This window comes from Lycium ferocissimum, chromosome 4 (assembly GCF_029784015.1).
Source record: "Lycium ferocissimum isolate CSIRO_LF1 chromosome 4, AGI_CSIRO_Lferr_CH_V1, whole genome shotgun sequence".
NCBI lineage: Eukaryota > Viridiplantae > Streptophyta > Magnoliopsida > Solanales > Solanaceae > Lycium > Lycium ferocissimum.
Window position 1 is genome coordinate 36534365 of NC_081345.1, and position 20544 is coordinate 36554908.

Here is a 20544-nt window from a genome sequence, read left to right on the forward strand (position 1 = left end):
TAAAAGTATGCCCCCACCGGCATAACTTTGTGAAGGAATTATCAAAGTTATGCCGGACCCGGCATACTTATGCCTTATGGGCAGACTTGGCATAAGTATGCCGGATCCGGCATAACTTTGATAATTCCTTCACAAAGTTATGCCGGGTCCGGCATAAAAGTTTATGGATAAAGTGGATCCATGCCTACTATGTCAAAGAGTAGGATTTGACCAATTTAACAGTTGCTAGCAGACATATTGGATGGTTAGACAAATTATTGGTTCTTGGAGAATCCTGGAGTAAGTGCATACTTCTTCTCAACCCGGAAAAAGCTTGATTCGAACTAAATTCTTGCAATTATTAGGTAATCTGAAAGAATCAACCGAAAATTTATGGTGTTTCAACATGCCACTCGACCAAAATATATTTCACAATGTGATTGTGCTTACATGGAAGATCTATTGATGCTAATAGGATCATACAATGGGGCTTGAGTGTAGAACCAATTTGTGTTATGTGCAAGTGTTGTGATGAAGAAAGTTTGCCCATTAAAAGTATGCCCCCACCGATAACTTTGTGAAGAAATTATCAAAGTTATGCCGGACCCGGCATACTTATGCCAAGTCTGCCCATAAGGTATGAGTATGCCGGGTTCGGCATAAAATTTGTAATTCCTTAACAAAAGTATGCCGGGTCCGGCATACACGCGATTCAACCCTTGTCTTGCGATTTTTTTTTTAATTTTTGCTTGAGCGAGGGTTCGAACTCAGAACCTGCGCGAAGGGCAAAAATTAAAGACCAGCAATATGAGGGGCATAATTTAAAGACCACAAATATGAGAGAAATGAAAATTTAAAGACCACCCCAAAAGAAGGGCACTCCGCGCAAAAAATTGAAACTGTTATCTGCATGGGCCTAAAACAGGCTTGGCCCCCATTAGTTCCCCGGGGAGTTCTAGGGTAATTCAAAGGCATTAATGGATTCTACTCTTTAAATATGTGTCAATTTTTTTGATAGACATACAGAGTCTGAGCTAAATGCGGTGAGTTCCGTCGAATCCATTTCGTCTAATGTGCATCCGCTAATACTAGCTATCCATAACTGTTGGTGATCCACATTACGATCGGTGAAGTAGTTCAACTAAATCCTTTAACCAGAAGATAGCAATGTGCAAAGATTGTAAAAACATAATTTTTTATGTATAGAAACTATGGAATTTCCTTTCATAATCTAGGTGTGATATTTTACATCTTTTAAAATCATTTTACTCAATCACCACCCCCCACCCCACCCCACCCCAACCCACTCACCCACCCACACACAAAACCCAAGGACCCTACTACTTCTAGATAGAGATGGATCTGAAACGACGATGATCATGTATTCCCTAGTTCGTATTTCAATTCTATCCGGTTGCCGTGTTTATAAGGATCTTTACCACAGGACCCTTAAGAGAAACAGAAATGTTCTTTATGTGCCATCCAACAGTTTCGACTAATCTTATATGTAACGCTGTACAAAGTACACCAAGATGATAAGTTCTCAACATTACTTTCTTGATTTAGGCTTTCATCGAAATAAACATTACATCAATAAAGTGGTCAACCTTTACAGAAACTATCGACAACCATTACTCATTAGAACTATACCCATTAAAGTTGGCAACAGTATTCTACAAAACCAACGATTCAGTATATCCCACAACGAAGCATCAGCAACAAGAATTGCACAATAGCAGAAAAGCTTTGCCTGCCATCCATACCTCCTGTGCCACCTTACCAGAAATAAATTAAAACCAATTAGAAGATCAATCAAAAAACGAATCAATAGTTTAACTAAACATAAAACAAAGATCTGCTTTTACTTTTCAATTTCATCATACTAAGTTTTTTCTATTTTCTTCTTGAAACAGGAGGTTGGAATGTTGTTGATTCTGGGCGGTCAACCTCAGAGTAGGGACAACTGCGACAAGGAATTTATTGGGGATACACATCAAATTCCATCATATTATAATGCTCACCTCAATCAGCTATGTGATTGATCGTGTTCAATAAAATCTAAGGCTTGTTCCCTGGTCACAACATTGACACGGCTAACTCTATTTTTGTGTGTCACGCCGTATATCTTATCAGCCACTTTCACAAGTTCCGGGCGAAATGTCGTCGTGATAAATTGTGTGCTACCCCTGTCTGCCAAATCACGAACCATATCTAGCAAATTACAGTCAAAGGAAACAAGGAGGTATACATGGAGACAGTAAAGAGAGGAAGAGGAATGCAGGAAATAATTCAACTCTAGGATACTCCCAACAGCTGTTCTGTACTGAGGATCTAGTGCTGCATCTATCTCATCAAAAAGATAAAATGGGGCAGGATCACATCTCTGTATGGCAAATATAAGTGCCAGCGCTACCACAGTTTTCTGGCCCCCTGATAACTGTTTCATTGACTGTGTTTCTCCTTGTCCAGTGAAAGACACCTATTGCAAGAACATTAAATTCAATTAATGTACCAACTGAAATCAGCTCAAACGATGCAGATTTCAAAATAACTATGTTAACAGCAGAAGAATTCCACAGCAGAAGATAAAATGCCAAGAAAAACATGCCTTCACTTTCACGCCAATATATTTCTCAATCCTTCCCTCCGCATCAGCACGCGGCTCATCATCATCAGGATCATTGTCGTCATCCTCACCATCCTAGAAGCAACAACACAAGACTCCAGTGATACTCATCATTCAAGAAAGCTGTTTACACAGACCCATGTACTTCATCCGTACAAAAAAATAAATGTGTAAACTACCATTTTATATATGCGAAGTCTGATAATGATAAATAGCCCAGTATGTATCAGCTTAGTATTGCTTAGTGACAATTTTATATCCAATACTATAATGGAAACCTACAGATTCATATCACACAGATGTTTCTGAGACCATGAATTGTGTTTTCTTGACTTTATCTTGCAATATTCTCAAAAGCCAAGCACCTTGAAAGAAGCATAAGGCTGTTGAATACAAGTTTCAGGAGATGATTACATTATGTATAATCGTTTTAAAGTCTTTATAACTTTATTATTGAGATAAAGATTAAAAATGATCCAAGAACTGTTTCCTTGTTAATCAGAGGTCTAAGCAACTTTGTTGATTGTCATTACACTGTCTAAGAACCCCTGATGCCTGACTATCGAAATGTTATGTCATGTTTTTAGCTTTCAAACTAAACAGGAAATGAAGATCTGGCAAACAAATATTTTATCACCCATTTCATAATGGTGGAACTTCAACGATTTAAAAAAGAAAATGAGAACAAGAGTACGAAAGAAATGTCATTAGCCCTAGGTAGTCAAACTGAAAATGTGGAATAAACTAGCCATGGGGATGTAATCCAAAAGTGCATATTATCTGGCAGTGGCATAAATACTTAGAAATTACAATAACAAGGTTAGGAATCAGGATACTGCTCGTGCAACGTGGTCAGAGGAACACTCGCATAACCGTTTATTATAGTCTCTTAAGCTCTCCATTTTTCATTGGACATTTTATTGGATTCTTCCTTCGAAGTTTAAGTTCTAGCTATATGTAGTCTACTGAGTTCTTCATATGAATGACACCTAGTTCGATTTTTTAAGCCAGCTAAGCATTCAAGAAGTTCAGCAACCAATATACTTCCCCACTTTCTTATATTGCCAATCTTGTCAGTGTGTTGTTTTTCAAGCTTTTCCTCTTCAAAAAAATTGTTGAGCACTATCTATTGAGTTTCTGTTTCGTTAGCTCACTTTTATCAGTCAAACTCGGTGGTAAGTTTCAATGACAAAGTAGAGGAAAGGAATAGATGTCATTCTACGCACAATATAATTTACCTTCCACTGTGGAGAGGTAATTGGCCATATGCAACCATATTGATTACTCTCGGTAAGACATCTTCAGTGGAAGGTACTTGGCCATATGCAACCATATTGATTACTCTCAGTAAGACATCTTTATTTCCAAAATTTAATAATTCTTATAAGTCTATAGTTTCTTTGTTTAAGCATATCTACATGTGATGTCGATCTACATGACTTTTAGAATAACTCATTTGTGTAAAATATGGTTTAATTTCCATGAGACTTATCATATACACGTACACAAAGGGGATTTGTTAATTGTTAGTTTACCATAGTGAGTTCTTTAAACTGAACGAGGAAGTATGAAAATGAGCAAGAGATAGCCAAACGGAATAGACACATAATATGCTATGTAACAAACAAAACAAACCTTTTTCTTCATCATAACTAAGAACCCATGACCTCCTTGCACAAGTTGAGAGAATACTTCACGGAAATGTTTAGCCACACCCTTGAACGTGCGCTCAATTGATTCATCCTTTCTCATATCCAAAACAGATATAAGCTCCTTGATTTTCTGCCAAGATTGATACAACGCAAATGAAGGAAGGCAACTCAAAACTACTATTAGAACATAAAGACACAAGTTCAAATCCACAAAATACACGATTTATATACCTCATCTCCAGCATCCAGTTCAGCTTGCCTTCTTTGGAGTTCTTCTCTTTGCTCGGTGAAATTTACATATTGATCAAGTGCCTTTTTGTTTACATGGCTAAATTGTTGCAGCTGCTCATTACACTTGTGCAGCATCTTATATAATTCTTTTACATTCCTTCTTTTGTACCTAGAGTTTACATTAATCACCAATATAATGGCGTTAATTTTACATTTACAAACCCTACTATTATATTTATAGCCAACTAGCAATTAAACAGTTCCCACCAGTATGTCAGAAAAATAAAAGCCAATGCACCTGTCTAAGGAGAATATATGCATGATATTACCTCCATTTATTTTTGTTCCTAGGGTAAAATAAGATTTTATAGGTCATTGATTAGATTTTGCTGAATACTCTAAAGGGCATTCCGCCAGGGAATTCACCACCTCTTCACCTTACAATTTCACCGTTTAAATACAGTTTACGATCATTCACGGTTGTACGAATATCTGCATGTTTTTTTACTTCTAACACAAGAAGATCTATCAAAATAAACAATAAAAGAACATAAAAATTCTCCATATCTAAATGCCAAAAAGGATAGACGCATATTTAGAGGAGATCAATACGTCTCAAAGGCATCAGAAGATAAAGGACCCAATTCCCGGATTTTCTTCGAGTATTCTTCTTGCTTGGCAAGATAGGTGTTCCGTTTACTTAGTAGCTGTTCCAATTCTCTTGCTTCATCCTGAAGTTCGTTCTGATACACATCTTCAAGAGCCTGTAACAAAATTATGTATTAGCACAAAACTAAACAGGTCATGTGAAGTTGAAATAGAATAGAGGATATTTGCCTTCAGTTTATCCTTTTCCTCTTTGATCTCCATGAGCTTCTTGTTTCGTTCATCTATACTTCCAGAAACCCCTGTGCAGACCATCTTTTGTATTAAAAATGTTGAACGTATACGATACCAAAAGCTTCAAAATCAAATAAAGGACTCACTTTTAAGCTCTTTGGTCACATGGTCAACTAGAGAGTCTGCATCCTTAAGTTCCTGATTCTTGCTCTCAACTTCACCCTTTAGCATTTCAATGTCGACAGAAGAATTCACCGCCACTAACTCTTGTTTTCGTCTTTCAAGATTTGTTGACAGGTTCATCTCAAGCTCCTCTTTCCTAGTTTCAGTCTACAAAAGCCGATAGAAAATCAGCAACTGATTTGTACCGATATGTCATATACTAACTTCAGTAATCTTGACGTCAACAAACCTCTATCCGATTAGCCCTGCATGCAATCAGCTCCTTCTTCAGATCCGTGATTTCAGGGTTCAAACGTGACAAAGAATCTCGCTCTTCCGGTGTTAAATGATCAACAAGGTCTGTTCCCATTTCTTCTTGTTTCATAGCTATATTAGCTCTGAGCTGATCTATTTGACTCAAAATATTACCAAGCAGTTTCTCCTGCAATATAGAGAGTCTGTAATTGTAGGAGAAACACAGTAGTGGCAAGAGATCCAAAAGTTATTAAGAGGAGGCACCTTCTTTTGAAGAGCTTTTAAGATGGACTGTCTCTGTCTCTCAGCATTACCAATGTCTTGTTTAAGCTGTTCTAACTCAGACTTGTCGTGACCCAAGCCAGCATCATTTTTCTGCTGCTCAGCCACAAGTTCATTAATTTTCTGGTCTATCTGTGGGAAAAGCTAAGTGAAAGCATAAAAAGTGAAGGGTATATAATGAACATCCTTAGAACACTGGATAAATAAAGCTGGTGACACCACGAAAGGAGAAACTTGGTGTTGCCTGTACTTTCTAATCCACACAAAAGAATTGTTGGCAACACTTTCAAAAGTGAAAGGAAATAAGTGATGCATGTTAAGTACAACACAAAAGGAAACTTTTACCCCAATTAATTCTAAATGAAAAAACCTAACTGGCATGTACATTAGTTTTGTACATATTGAAGTTCCATAATCTCAGTGCCCATTAATTGCTTTAATACATTCCAAGCTCAGATGAGTAGGCTTATGTTCAAATTGTATTAGTTAATTGAGATCATACAGCAAATTTGACAAGTTTTTGCCATTTAAGATTTTCCAGCCTACCTCCCAGTCCTTAACTTTCTGCGGTGCCCTAAACCAGAAGAATGACTTGATTAACGAGGCAGAATGGATGTCAACCTGAAAATATTGCCATGCCGTTTAATCCAATTTTAGTGAATAATTAATGGCATCTTAGTATGTCTGTCTGTATATTTCATATAAATAGCATTCATAAGTTGTGATCACCTACAATTTAACTAAATACACATGACTCATTTATCCGCGGAATCAAATTCACATGAAAGTGAATAGACACTGGCTCTACAGCAGAGTTGCTTCCTCGATGACCTTACAGGTTGGAGGTCACATATTCGAGGCATGGAAACAACCTCTTTGCACAAAAGGAAGGGGAAGGCTGTGTACGTATACTACCACTCTCAGCCCATCTCGCACTAGCCAAGGAGCACTTCATGCACGTTAAGCCCCTTTAGCAAATTAAAATCATGAGATAAGAACAAACACGTAATTATAACATTAGTGGGTCTTCCATCCAAAAAGTTTCTAGTTTGAGTTCAAACCATATCATCCAAGTAAAAGTTTGACAGTTGCTACTACTAGTTATCTAAAAGTTATGCAGTTGCTAGAAACGACTGGTCTTGTAAAGTAGTCAAAGATGCACAAAATGAGTGAAGTGTGTGAAGAAGCCAAGGGAATTACCTTCAGCAATAGTAGAAGCAAATATCGAAAAGAACAACACACTAACATAAAAAGGGTACTGAACAATGTTAAGATGTAAAGAAACCCAGTAAGGATATCTTGAAGTTTATATCTAACTTCCTCAAGTTCACGCTCCTTCAGGTTGATGGACACTGTATTCTGTTTGATGGTGCTCATAAACCTCAGTTTTGAGCGTCTATGGTCATAAAATCCACCAGTCATGCCACCTTTTTTACTTACTTGGTCACCTGCAAGAAGTCAGGTCAGATCAGGCTAATGCAACTAAAAACCAATCGAAGTAGTCAGAATAAGGTGGCTCAAGTCCTAACCTTCCAGAGTAATACAGTCAAGCCCATCATTACGAGCAACTCTGGTAGCAACGTCCAGATTTCGACAAATTACAGTTCTTGCAAACACCTAGCAGAGATAAATATAGAAACTCTTAACTGGAACACGAGATGTGAGAATTAGCAACAGCTTTACTGAATATACTAAAATTTAAAGAACAAAAATGCAAAATGAATTGAGATGGTTACTTCACAATCCAGTCAAACTTTCAGTTAAAAAATTAGAGAAGAGAAAACACAACCACAACTTAAAATTTTCCTTTTTTCCTGATCATAGATGAAGTATATAAAGATCTTAGATAAAGTATATAAAGATCAAATAGGAAAAACATATATCTGTATATGAACAAAAATTAAAATAGTTCTGATTCTGAACAGATTAGGCAAGTGAAAATCTACCATGAAAGACCCAAAGGACCAGCCACAGAGGCCGTTAGGTCATGGCTCAGGTGATTTGAGAATTGCAATACTACATGAAACTAAAATTACAGACCTGCTCAAATGCCCTGCGATATGAATCAGAAAACCTCAATTTCTTCAGAAGCGAAATCACATCAGAGCCCTGTGGATAATTAACATGTGGAGTTTTAACCCTGTTCAATGGAATAAATGTGACTCGTCCACCTTTTTGTGCATTGAGGTGTCTAATAATTTTAGTGGATGTTTCATCATTATCAACCACCACATGGAATAAGCTGCAAAGACAGAGAGAGCAAGTCATGTGAGAGCATAAGCACCGAACAGATGCAGATCAGTGTTGTAGCTTGGCAAAGCTGCATAAGACATAAGACAATAATCAGCAGCTTCTTCTTCTTAGCTGAACTTTAATCAATACCTGTTTCCAGCAGTAACTTCAACAGCTGTAAAAAACTTATCATCACATTCGAGCAACTCAAAAATTGGGCCAAATACTCCAGAAATTTCATACTCTCTGCAAATCCTCCTTACAGAATTCAGACCCCTTCTGATATCCTGAGAATTTCAAAGGAAAAAAAAAGGTAGAATGAAGAACCTAGCACCTTGCAGGAATAACATGCCATTTCAGGTAAGTTGGAACATAGATATGACATAGTTAATCATCCGTCCCAGTATCTTCTTCTATTCCCTCCAACCGAAGATCTAACAACCAGGGACAAACATAATGCTGTCTCAGATAATATCATGATAGAAATAAATGTAGAATGCTTTGAAAATGAGAAGACCCTAAATTCCAAGAGTCAAAATATAAAAGTCTCAGAGGTTTATTCTTTGAGTTTACTTAGAAGTATATAGAACAGACTTAAGAGCCTATCCATTTTCCGCTCTGATTTGATCTATCAGGGGCTTTGTGTTCTTTCATACATTCCAACGATGATCTTATCTCTTAACCTAACAAACATTATATAACACTAAGCCTGTCTCCCATGAATAGGTCTTATAGGTAGTGACACAAAATACCAATATTTCACTTATACATCACAGTTCCTGGGATCTTTGGTTTCTTTTGCTCCAGAAAATTTTAATTCTTCGACAACCTCAACTCGTGATAACAAGCATTCCAAACTGGTTTAGGCTCAAGAGTCAAGACCATAGCATTCCACTGAACCATCCTCCCAGGTGAATACACAACGCCATTACAGCATTTATGCTAACACCTATTGATAACAGGAGCAATTCAAAGCACCAGACTGACCAACAAAAATTTGCATAACAAAATCATAGACTTCATTATCAGAAGGAAAAAAAAAAAATCAAACAGAGACATTTCGTAATCAGGTGTTAAATGCTAAAAGACCAGATTTTACTTATCATTGATGAAATCAGGGGCAAAAAGAAAATTACCAAGCTCTTAAAGTTGGAACTATATAACCCAGGAACGTTACATAAAAGACATGCTAAAGCAGTTACTCACACCAGGAGTTGCATGATCTAGGCTTTTCTCTGCCTTCACAACTTCAGCCTTGAGCCGTTCAATTTCAGTAGTGAGCTCAGTCTCCTGTGTCCACAGAGACCTGAGACGAACACAAATACAAAATTGCAGAGTTCAGATATTTACAGATAAATGATAGTATAACACTGCTCGAAAATACTCATATAAGCCTAATAGTACCAGTTTCAAAAAAAATACTCATATAAGCCTAAGATAACTGAAAAATAATCATACTTCCGCTCATCATGCAGCTTGTCTCTCTCCACTTTATACTGATTATAAGCATTTCGATAACCAGATATGAAGGATTCTTTTTTGCCCACTTCAACTTTACGACGTTGGATTATATCATCTTGATCTTTCATGTCTTTCTTGAGCTGATCAATTTCATCTTTAAGCTTTCTCTCCTGAGATAGAAAAAAGGAATAAAGACAATTAAGTAGAGAACCATAATGATGGTAGTGAGTATCAATCTTTTCCTCAGTTAACACGAAGCTTCTTATTTAAGGCGAACAACAGAAGAAAAACGAACATTTGACAAGTAATGAGAGGAAATGGGAGCTTATAGCTAAAAATTTATCCCAAAAAGAAAAGAGAGCTGACAAACTAAAAGATGCATATGACAGGAATAATCCAGGACAGAAAGGACGAGATCAATAACATCTGAGATGTATTGAGTGAAGAAAAAGATAGTAAGTCAACAAAAGCTGCCTAGTTCCATGAATTTGAAAGAGATATTAGTCGATTATGAACAGTTACTGTTTTTTGGCTAAAGAATTTGCTTTTTCCCCTTTTTAAGTAAAAGGTAAAAGTATTTAGATATTTTGGAAGAAATCTATCATGCTAAGCTTTTCTTTATCGAGATCTATTATGCTAAGCATAAAAAGAAGACATCTAGAAAGTGGATCTGCCTGAATTTATCTGCAAGTCTAGAACATACAGACGGTCAAACATCACAGCTGTCATGCAGAAAAAGGAGCCAAAAGCTGTTCCTGCAAAAAAACTCATACGGATGGATGTGCTACAGCACTTCTTTAACAAGAAACTCTGCGATCTTGGCAGATTCTACGGTCACCTACATTAATCAGGTTATACATAAAGAAAATTCTATGATCACTGTAGCTTGTTCCAACAATGGCTTCAGTCTCTTTATTCTCAACCAAGAAAACCATTGTCTTTGTCTGCATATGCAGGATAATTTAGAGGCTAACATCCTTCATGGAGAATTATATCTTTTACAAGCTACACAATTACTGCTGAATCATATCATTACGAGTCTCCACCTCATGTGAAGTTTCTAAGCTTTTATGGATGAAAATAGTTATTTCAGCCAGCTCCTTAATATATCAATTCCTAGCACCACATATTCTTGCTTTCAAAGGCCAAGCATGTTAAAATAATTAATTTTTGGTGACATCTAACTTGAAGTTAAGACATCTGATTGCTCTAATTTGTTGATCCACATGGGATATATGTCCAACTACCCCTAAAACCTAAACTTGTTAAGAGCGAATGGTAAATATAAAATTAAATTAGGACAATTATTTTCAAAGCAAAAAACAGCCTTGTTTAGTTTAGAGGATAAAATCAGTTTTCATAATACCGCATTATAGTGGTTTCCGAAAACAAAAACCAACTCGAACTCAGTTCTCCTAACAAATTTATTTCTAAAAACAATCTAATCCAAGCAGTTGTTCTATGGAAAACCAAGATTCTCTAAACACAATCTAAAACCAAACACTAATATTTTTTTTAAAATGCTATCCAGATGTATCTCCAAAACAAAACAAAAAAAACTTTTCAAGAAACAAATTTCCAAGATCAATTCTACCAAAATTAAACCAAAACAAACCCAAACACTATCAAAATTAATTGACGATTAAAGGGCTCCATATAGCCGACCCCAACTTGTTTGGCACTCAGGCATAGTTGTTGTTGGCCTCAGATGAGTTTAAATCAAGAAACATGATCAGCGAGGATTCATATACCCGATCCTAACTTGTTTGGGACTGAGGCATAGTTTTTGCATTCTACTTAATCCCTAAATTCCTTTCCCTTCCCCATTATTATTGGCCAATCATAAGTCTCTAAATCCCCCATAACCATATCCAAAGGACCAATAGTTTGCGATTGATTTTTGCAAAGCCCAACCAATAATGGTGTACCCATAACAGAAACTAGAAATTTCCACAAACCACAGTGCATTCACATGTTATCCAGCTTCATGAACAGCTAAGCCCCCCACTTCCTTGGACTCTTTGCGTCTTTGGTTAATGCCCATCCTTCATGTATTACTTATACCTAAAGGAATTCTCCATCTTTCTGGTCGGGAACCATAAGAAATGAAAGCCTAACATTATTCATCTTTATCCTGCACTCATATGCATGGCCCACATTCTAAAGTTGGTGCATTTGCATATAGTTTATTGACCGTAAGCTTCTTATCTTAGTATTTGCAAATGCATTTGCATCCAGAAGGATACATATTAGGCATATATTGATGAACAGAAACCAAAGCGAGTAGACACTTTATATACATGTACCAACAGAGTTCTCAGCCATTCATAAATCAAAAGGCTTGAAGAGTAAGAAAACCACCAAATAGCTCCATGTGCTAAGAATTTTGACAAGGAATATTACCTGCGTTATGTTTGAAGATAAAACGCGTTCATATTCATCAATTTCTTTCTGGAGCCATTTGTCCCGAGCAGCTTTGCTCGCAAATTGGGTGGCACGGCCTTGTTTCTGATAAAGAATGCTAAGTCTCTTTTCACGATCCATAATCCTATTTAAGACACCAGGATTGTCAAATCTATAGTAACAACCAGTGTAAAGGAGAAAAGAAACCAGGAACAAATACAAGACATAATCACATATTATGTAACAACTTGACCAAATGTTGCATCTTCGCTTCACATGTAGCTATATGAAATGAACATCATCATTAATCCAAATGGATACAAATAGGATTATAGTTATGTAGAAAAGCTTTGGATCAGAAGAAACCAGCAAGAAATTAGCAAACGTGCATTGATCACTTTTCTTTTTGTCCTCGATGAAATAGTTTAAGGAGCACAAGACCCATAAAACATCTTTTTTCTTGAAATCTAATATGCTCGAGGGCCAAAGTCTTTCTAAGTTTCTGGTGGCAAAAATAAATGGTTAATGTTTTATTCGAATTTCTGAAATTTTGCCTATCAGAGTCTAGCTTGCTCAAAAAAGTGCCTCATATATTCGACATACCCTCTAGTGATGTCCTCCTCCTCTTTTACTTGTTTCTCATGCAAAGGCTTGATTTCATTGAGTGCATCTTTTGTGTCCTTAATTTCATCCTCTAGAAGAGAGAGTTGTTTCTGTGCATCCTCCTGAATCACATAAAGCATAAAATGACAAGTTTATCCTTATATCTAGTTTGCCATTATAATCTTGCAATTGGGAACAACAATTATTATCATGCAATAAAATAGTACTTTAGCTTTAATATTCATAGACATCTTCTCTCGAAGATCTTTGTAATCAAGATCAAGCTTGGCTCGCTTTCTGATAGCCTCTGTCCGCTGTTTCTCTACTGCTTCTTTCTCCTTGCTTAAAATTTGAATTTCTTTTGTCAGATCTTTGGACAACTTCTCCAGCTCCTTGGACTTTTCATGAGCCTCCAGTACACTTTCATACTTCTTAGTAGAGTTCTCAGCAATTTTGTTGAGAGCCTCTTTAACCTGCAATTGATGAAAGTAGTTATACAGTAAGCTATACTTCTGCATATCCAAGTAAACAGATAGATCACAACCAATCAAAGTCCTGCATTACCATATGAATGTTAATTAAGCAAATGAATCTGTGTCAGAAGACAGTCACAGCAAAATAAATAGACCCATAATAGGCAACTGCATGTAAAGGACACTCAGGTTCCCCTTTCCAAATATAATAGGGAGCAGTTTCCTCCCAAGCCACATTAAAAGCATCCAAATAAACTGACAACAAATCTGTGTCTTATTGAAGGAGCTTCAAAAGCATCTAAAAGAAAACCATTTACAAGGTATTATGGTGGTCTGGCATTTAGAATAATATGATAGGGGGAAATACTTAAGAACAGTTTCAACAGCGTTTAGGTTTATGCACTTAACACCCAAAAAACTAGCAGGCGTAATGCAGAATCCATGAAATTAATGAGATAAAACCACAACCTTTGCTCACTCTCATCTTACGTGCACGAGAAGCAATATTTAATATCTCAGGTTCTACGTGTACCATTTTCTAAACTATGACTCACAATTTTTATTTTATTTTATTTTGTTTTTTGATAGGTAATTATGACTCACAATTAAAGCCCAGTTGAGGAAAAATCAAAGAACACTGATGTTAGAACTCCAAGACCAAACTTTCATATTGATCTTTCAGCTCTGCTATTTGAGTACTCTACCTCATTCAATTTTTGGCGTGCGTCATGAAGTTCTTTGTCAAAAATCGTGTATTCCAGAGATTTACGCTGCTTGTCAAGCTGTTGATATTTTTTCAGTTCCTCCTTCTCTTGTTCAAGCTCATTCAATCTCTCGTCCAAGTATTGTACAACTTGAATAATTTGTTTTCTCTTGTTACCTGATTATCAAAAATGTTAGCAACAAAACATTGATATTCGAGAAGCATAAATTTAGATAATGACGTGCCAGTTTCCTGCATGATTTTTAAACTTTCTCGACGCCTCTCCTCATAAACGCGTGTCCCTCCAATTTCCTTCAGCAGATCAAGTCGTTCTGAATCTTTCATTAACGTCAATGATGCTATCTGCAAGAGAAAATGAGGAGAATATAAGACATGAACAAGAAGCAGAAAAACAATATTAACATACCTTTCCCTGCTGCACAACATAATAGGGATTAGAACGAGAGAACCCAGCACTTTCCAGCAAATTCTGGACCTCTGTCTTCCTGCAACATAACAAAAGATTATGTCACGGAGCTGACAGCAGAGGCAACGAAGTCAGGAGTGAACAACACTCTTGAAATACTTACGTGATATGCTTTCCATCCAAGAAATACTCATCCTTCTTGAGACCGACTGTTCTTCTCAGCCGCACTTCCTCCTTATCAACCTGTCAAAAAATATACAATTTCAACATCCACAAGGTAGACGTATAATGAAGCAATCGTAACATGCCTTTCATCCCTGTTCCAACAGTGGAAAATCACGGGAACTATAGAGATTCAAGACATAACAGAAATTACCCAATCTTCTCATTATTTTACAAAAAATATGGGCCCATGACCATATCAATAATACTGCCTATTACAAAGAAGAGAGCTCCGCTTAAACAATTAGTATTTGGCAAGCATAGAATATGGACGAAGATTCCTATATGCATGGCATGGACAATATGGTCGGAAAGAAATCGAAGATGCTTTGACGGGAAGTTGGAGAGTATAGCTGTTGTTAAATTCAAATGTATGAGAAATAGTGTATTGGCACAAAGGGATTTTTGCTTGTGAGCTGTCCGATGCCATGGACTTGTTAGAATCTCTTCATTTGTAATCTATACAAGTCCAGCCTTTCGTACCTCTGTCAGCACCATATTGGAACTGAAAGTTGAATACCCCCCCCGGAAAAAAACCCAAGGGGCAGGTGCTATCTGTTTTCCATCACTTGATTCATTTGTGTCTCTTACTGACATGAAGTGAACAGAGGTTAACCCGGCTTTATTAACAAATACACTGCCTATGGTTATTTGGACCTGAGCTGCTAAATGACAATGGAGGAGCAGCCGCTTTATTTTCCAATTTCTTTAGCTACCATGATTCAAAGAATTCATTTAGTCTGAATTAGGGAAAAGAATTCAACTGGTAATTGTTCAGCGTGTGGTATTAGCACCATATGGTGCTCATTCTACTGAACAAGCATTAGTTGAAAGAAATGGGACAAACACAGATCTACAGAAACACATCAAAGAGAACAACTACAAATCAAGAAGAAGACGAAGGAATATGAAACAGCATCAGATAAGGAGAAAGCAAATACAAGGAATTCAGAGACATCAGCAGCAAATCCACAACAATTACAAGATAATGAAGGTCATACATCAAGTAAGATGGATGAAAATCAGTCAAGCAAAAGAGAATTTGTTCGAACCTAAGCTGAAGAACAACAATTCAGTACATCACAGCTGGAATTTTCAGCTTCAAAGTGAGGCTCAGAACTCAAATAATACATCATCGATCGGAGTCACTGGAGACGAGAAAGAAAATCCTTGGATCTTACCTAAAAACATGGGTTCTTCACTTTCTAAGTTAGGGTTTCCTAATCGTGGATACTTCCCCTTTTCACACTTTTTATTTTGTTGTGTGGGCTGTTCCAATAACCATAGAAACTTTTTCTGCTTCTTTCTACACCAAAGGCATGATCCTAAATTACTATAACAGTGGAAACCGGTCCCCCTTTTTTATAGGCGAGAATAAGAGACCTTCCAGGCAGCTCGTATTGGGTAATTACTACTCAAGTTTTTTTTTTTTTTTTTTTTTTTTAATTTCAGTAGTAACTAAGTTTCAAATATTACAACTCAACATTTAACAATAAATTACCCTTTTAATCTTTAATAGGGAGAAACAGTTTGCCCTTCTCATTCTTCTATCATAGATGACGTTTAAAGCAGCTAGAAACAGTTCCCATGTTCCCCTTTTCTGATGGGCCTGAAGGGTGCTAACTATATACTTTCTACCAGCCTTCTAACTTCTAAGCATCCGAGCTCTAAAACTCCCAAATCCAAGGCTATTTCAAGCTTAATCCTTTTTATAGGCAAAAACCCACAGAATAATCTTCCAAAATCAAATTTCTAATAATAATTGCCAAATTGTTCACCACGGACATTATTTATAAAAAAAGAGCCCAGCTCCAATGTGCATACAAGGCAAATCACTTTGTGATTGAGCATATAACAACAACATACCCAGTGTAATCCCACAAGTGGGGTCTGGGAAGGGTAGTGTGTAACCACTGGAGCTTAAGTTGATAGTAGTGTTTTTGAATATTAGAGAATACGAGATCATATTCATACATAGTATGCTTCACCCTTCTCTTTTCTATATGATAGGTAAAGCAAACAATGAGTTACAAAGAAGAGCTCACACAGAGAAACGACCAAGCAACTAAAAATAGTTCAACAACACCATGAAATATTTATGCCACAGTTGACAACAGAAGCCATCATATCTTAAGTTCACAGGGTATTATCCTGCAAACAATTGGTTCTACAAACTTTAGCCAAAGGAATGCAACACCGAATGGCAAAAATTATACTCCATACATCACCCAACTCCTGCAAATTAGAGACCAATGACAGCAAATATGGCGAGGCCAGTACTGCTTGTCCAGAACAAATGGCATAAAGGTGCATGTGTACCAAGTTCAACACTTTACCGGCATTCGATTGTCTGAATTATCAAATACAATTTCCACAAAAGCAGATAATACTGGGTGACCTGCTCCTTCCTGTATGGCAAAAAGGGAGATATCACAAACATTGTAAATGCATTGAAGGACATGAACTACTGCAATTTCTACAGATTAAATGTCGAACATACATGAAGCAAAGCCTGCCTTTCTTCACTGCGCAGGTTATGAAAGAGGTCGCTTACAACAAAACGGATTGCTGCAGAACAGAATAAATAAATATATCTATAAATAACAGTAACGGGCCTCGTCAAAATATGAATAAGCCAGAAAACTTCAGGGTAACCCACCACGGAAAAAGTTAGATTTGCCAGATCCATTTGCACCAACTTCACAGAAGAAAAATTAAAACATCTTAGTTAAAAAATGTGGCACAACTAAACTTCATGGAGAATACCAAGGGTATAGATGACATTACCAACACAGTTAGCTCTCGGACTGAAATCTTCAGTGCCTACTTGTTCCTTATAACTCTTATTCCCTTCAATTATGACCTACAACGGAAGAAATGCCCCAATACGAAAATTACCATGAAACACTCTAGCAAAGTTAGCATCCAAAGAACATGAATATACAGAGAATTAATTGTTGACACATAATTTGGGGTCTAATTACCTGTTTTATATACATGTTGACCGTCCTTGACCTATTCTATCACTGCAGAAGCAAATCGCAACCCAAAAAAAAAAAAAAAATTAGTTATGACATAAGTGGTCGTTTATCCATGAATATTTTTTACTTTTTTCCGGAAATCATGTTTGGCCATAAAATTCCGGAAATTTGAAAAACACCAAAAGTTGTTTTCATTTTATTTATTTTTTCACTCACAAAAATTGAAAAACAACTCCAATTTGTATTCATGGCCAAAACAACTCCAATTTCACTTTGAAAACAATAACTACTTTTTTATCAAATACTCACAATTTTCATGGCCAAACGGATCAACAACTAACAAATCAAAAACTATTACTCCAATAAAAGTTTCAGAAAAAATAATAAAATGTGCTGAATATTACCCGAATTACACGTTAGAAGAAGGCAAAATACATCACCTGAAAAAGGATTTAACAGTAGAGGCAATGAGAAGTATAAAAAATAGACAAAACGAAGTGACTTAGACTAAATAAACCTGTTATAAAAGGAGTTACAAGTGCATATTTCTTCGTTATTTGACAAAAACAGAGATTCGAACTAGTAGTAGTATTTATTAAGCAGATAATTCTATGCTAGGGTTTTGGAAACGAATGCGAATTTAAGTAATTGAAGACACTTGAAGGGTTAAAATGAGAAGAAAAATACTTCACAAAACTTACCGAGAGCGAGCAAAGTCGTTAATGGAGCTCTGGATAGATACTTGTGTATGTTGGGGTTGCGTGGGTGGGTAGGGGTAGGGGAGTCTATAAGTGATAGTAGTTGGGGGGTGTTGGACTTTGGAGGGAATGGGAAGAGAAATGTGTTTGACAAGCTTTGACTATTGGAATTACAAAAGTTTTTTTTTTTTTTATTTCCCACTCGATGTTCTGTATTTTCATTGAACCCCGATTATACTAATTCGAGCCGCGTAGAGTGGAATTGAAATTATTAACATAAGTTAACTGAAATTATTTTCGGAATTTTGAGTATATACCTGGATTTTATTTTTTTTACTCATCTATAGAATAACAACAAAAAATTGAGTGTAATCCCATCGTCGAATCCTTTTTATCACCTTCGAAAACAAAGCGGAATTTCGTCTTGACATGATAAATAGTGATGCCCACCTGCAGAGCGTAGTCCTCCTTGCAGTCTTGAAGTAGACTATTTCTCGAGTCTGATCTTATCCCCAAAGCTTTTTGCAAAAGGAGAGGATAGTATCCCACAATATGTTCGTCTATGTAGTTGAAAAAATATATCGTGTAAAGTTAATAGTTAGGTCGACTGACAATAATAGTCACAATTTTTGAAGATCATCAATTGAAATCAATTCAAAGGAATCATACGCAAGAGATTTATAGAATTAAGGAAATAAATAAACTGCTAAACAATTGATAATAAAGGCATTTGAATGCAAAAATCATAAGTAATAACGATCAAAGGGTGTGGTGGGAGATAAGTACCCTCTTAATTAGAGTTTTTATATTCGGGTTTTGCAAATAGAGTTATTTTGGCAAAAAATGCTTTACCTCAAAAGTGAAATTTTATGGTGCAAATTTAAATTAATTAAATTTCACGTCCAAAACAAGTATCGAAAATCCATTAGAAGAACAAAAAAAAAAAAAGTGCAAAAACAATATACTGTAGTAATAAGTATCCAAAATAATCATTAGCTTGCTCATTTTGTCTAGTCACTTCTTTTGCTATATATGATTAATTAGATGCCTTATGTTGGTTTCTTTAACAAATGTTCCTGGAAAAAAAGAGAATGTTTGAAAGAAGTCTATATATTAAAAAGGTTCATAAATAATTTTTCAGTAAATTGTATCTTTTATCTTAATTATTTGAGGAAAGTTTTAGTTTCACCATTGTATTTGACATGGGGGAAAAAAACTAAAGTTTGAGGTAGCCAAAATTACTAGTATTGAAAGCATGTTGCAAAGGGTTTAAAGGACGTGGCGAAAATTAATTGGCATAATTATATCCTCCTCAAGAAGAAAATTAAAAATATTATGTGTTTGGAAGGGATGTACGCACGCAGAGATATGATGAATAAGTAAATCCATGAAACATGTGATCACATTTTTTTTCTAAATAGTTTTTAGCATTTTTGCCCCATTTAGACTAATTTTTATGTAGTTGGACTTCTAAAGCCACCAAATGAAGAAAACTCACCATCACCACGTTGATACTTTATGCCTGACCTGCATTATCAGCAACGTATCAAAATGTTTCTTATTCAATAAAAAATTAATCTAACTCTCGAATGTTTTTAGATGAAATAGTTCCCTAACATCAAAAAAATATAGTAGTATTGAAATAATTTGTGTCAGCTTTAAGAGATTTTTGAAACCTTGTATAACTTTACAATATAAAATAAAATAATTAGTAATGCATGTCAAACCTAATCATACTGTTTCTCACTCTCAGAACCTGCAATTACAAAATAGATGAATAAAAAATTTGTAGCACCAAATTTCATAGTACAATAATGACTTTGGCGACAACTTTTTCACAAAACAAATACATTTTCAAGGTGGCAAATACCTTGTAGTAAGTCTTTTCAACTTCCGAACCTTTTAAATTTTTTTGATCATCTTTAATCACCACATTTTATGAGAGAAGAGGAAAATTTTACGAGAAAATGCTAAAAATCATAGTAGGGAGGTTTGGTTCATTAAGTTTGAAAGATTTCAATTGTTAGTTCTAGTTTTCAATTTTCAAAAATATTATACTAATGAATACATCCAAATATATTTGATATGGTCCGATTTTTGCAGTTTGATAACTTTTGAATTACTCATAAGTCTTAAGTTATATTTAATCAACCAAATTTAGAATAGACAATTAAAATCTATAATAATGATCTATAAAATTGATTTTTCAGACTTGATGCTTAATCAAGCTAAAAATTAACAATAATATATAAAAATAGCAAATTAAATCAAAACATCAATGATATTTCATTCTAAAATAAGAGTCTCATTCTTT

At 35.7% G+C, this 20544-nt stretch overlaps 1 protein-coding gene across 2 annotated transcripts; it reads right to left on the reverse strand.

The window, feature by feature from the left end:
* Nucleotides 1-1502: 1502 nt before the first annotated feature.
* Nucleotides 1503-18363, reverse strand: LOC132052653 (structural maintenance of chromosomes protein 3). 2 transcript variants are annotated; one of them, XM_059444291.1, is made up of 31 exons: nucleotides 18234-18363; nucleotides 17937-17972; nucleotides 17536-17577; nucleotides 17339-17414; nucleotides 17211-17249; nucleotides 17052-17119; nucleotides 16888-16959; nucleotides 14493-14572; nucleotides 14330-14408; nucleotides 14148-14265; nucleotides 13904-14079; nucleotides 12954-13199; nucleotides 12727-12848; nucleotides 12124-12268; nucleotides 9718-9890; nucleotides 9466-9565; nucleotides 8410-8546; nucleotides 8068-8269; nucleotides 7557-7644; nucleotides 7325-7475; nucleotides 6010-6160; nucleotides 5741-5932; nucleotides 5475-5658; nucleotides 5326-5396; nucleotides 5101-5252; nucleotides 4489-4657; nucleotides 4241-4387; nucleotides 2588-2680; nucleotides 2284-2458; nucleotides 2001-2190; nucleotides 1503-1754 (listed from the first exon to the last, which is right to left on the reverse strand). In XM_059444291.1, exons 3-30 carry the CDS (start codon nucleotides 17548-17550, stop codon nucleotides 2006-2008), a joined length of 3606 nt encoding a protein of 1201 aa, XP_059300274.1. In that variant the 5' UTR covers nucleotides 17551-17577; nucleotides 17937-17972; nucleotides 18234-18363; the 3' UTR covers nucleotides 1503-1754; nucleotides 2001-2005. The 2 variants fall into 2 exon arrangements, with proteins under 2 accessions (XP_059300274.1, XP_059300273.1); XM_059444290.1 differs by lacking the exons at nucleotides 1503-1754; nucleotides 2001-2190; nucleotides 2284-2458; ... (2 more) ...; nucleotides 4489-4657; nucleotides 17937-17972 and having other exon boundaries at nucleotides 5098-5396; nucleotides 18234-18258.
* Nucleotides 18364-20544: the final 2181 nt, after the last annotated feature.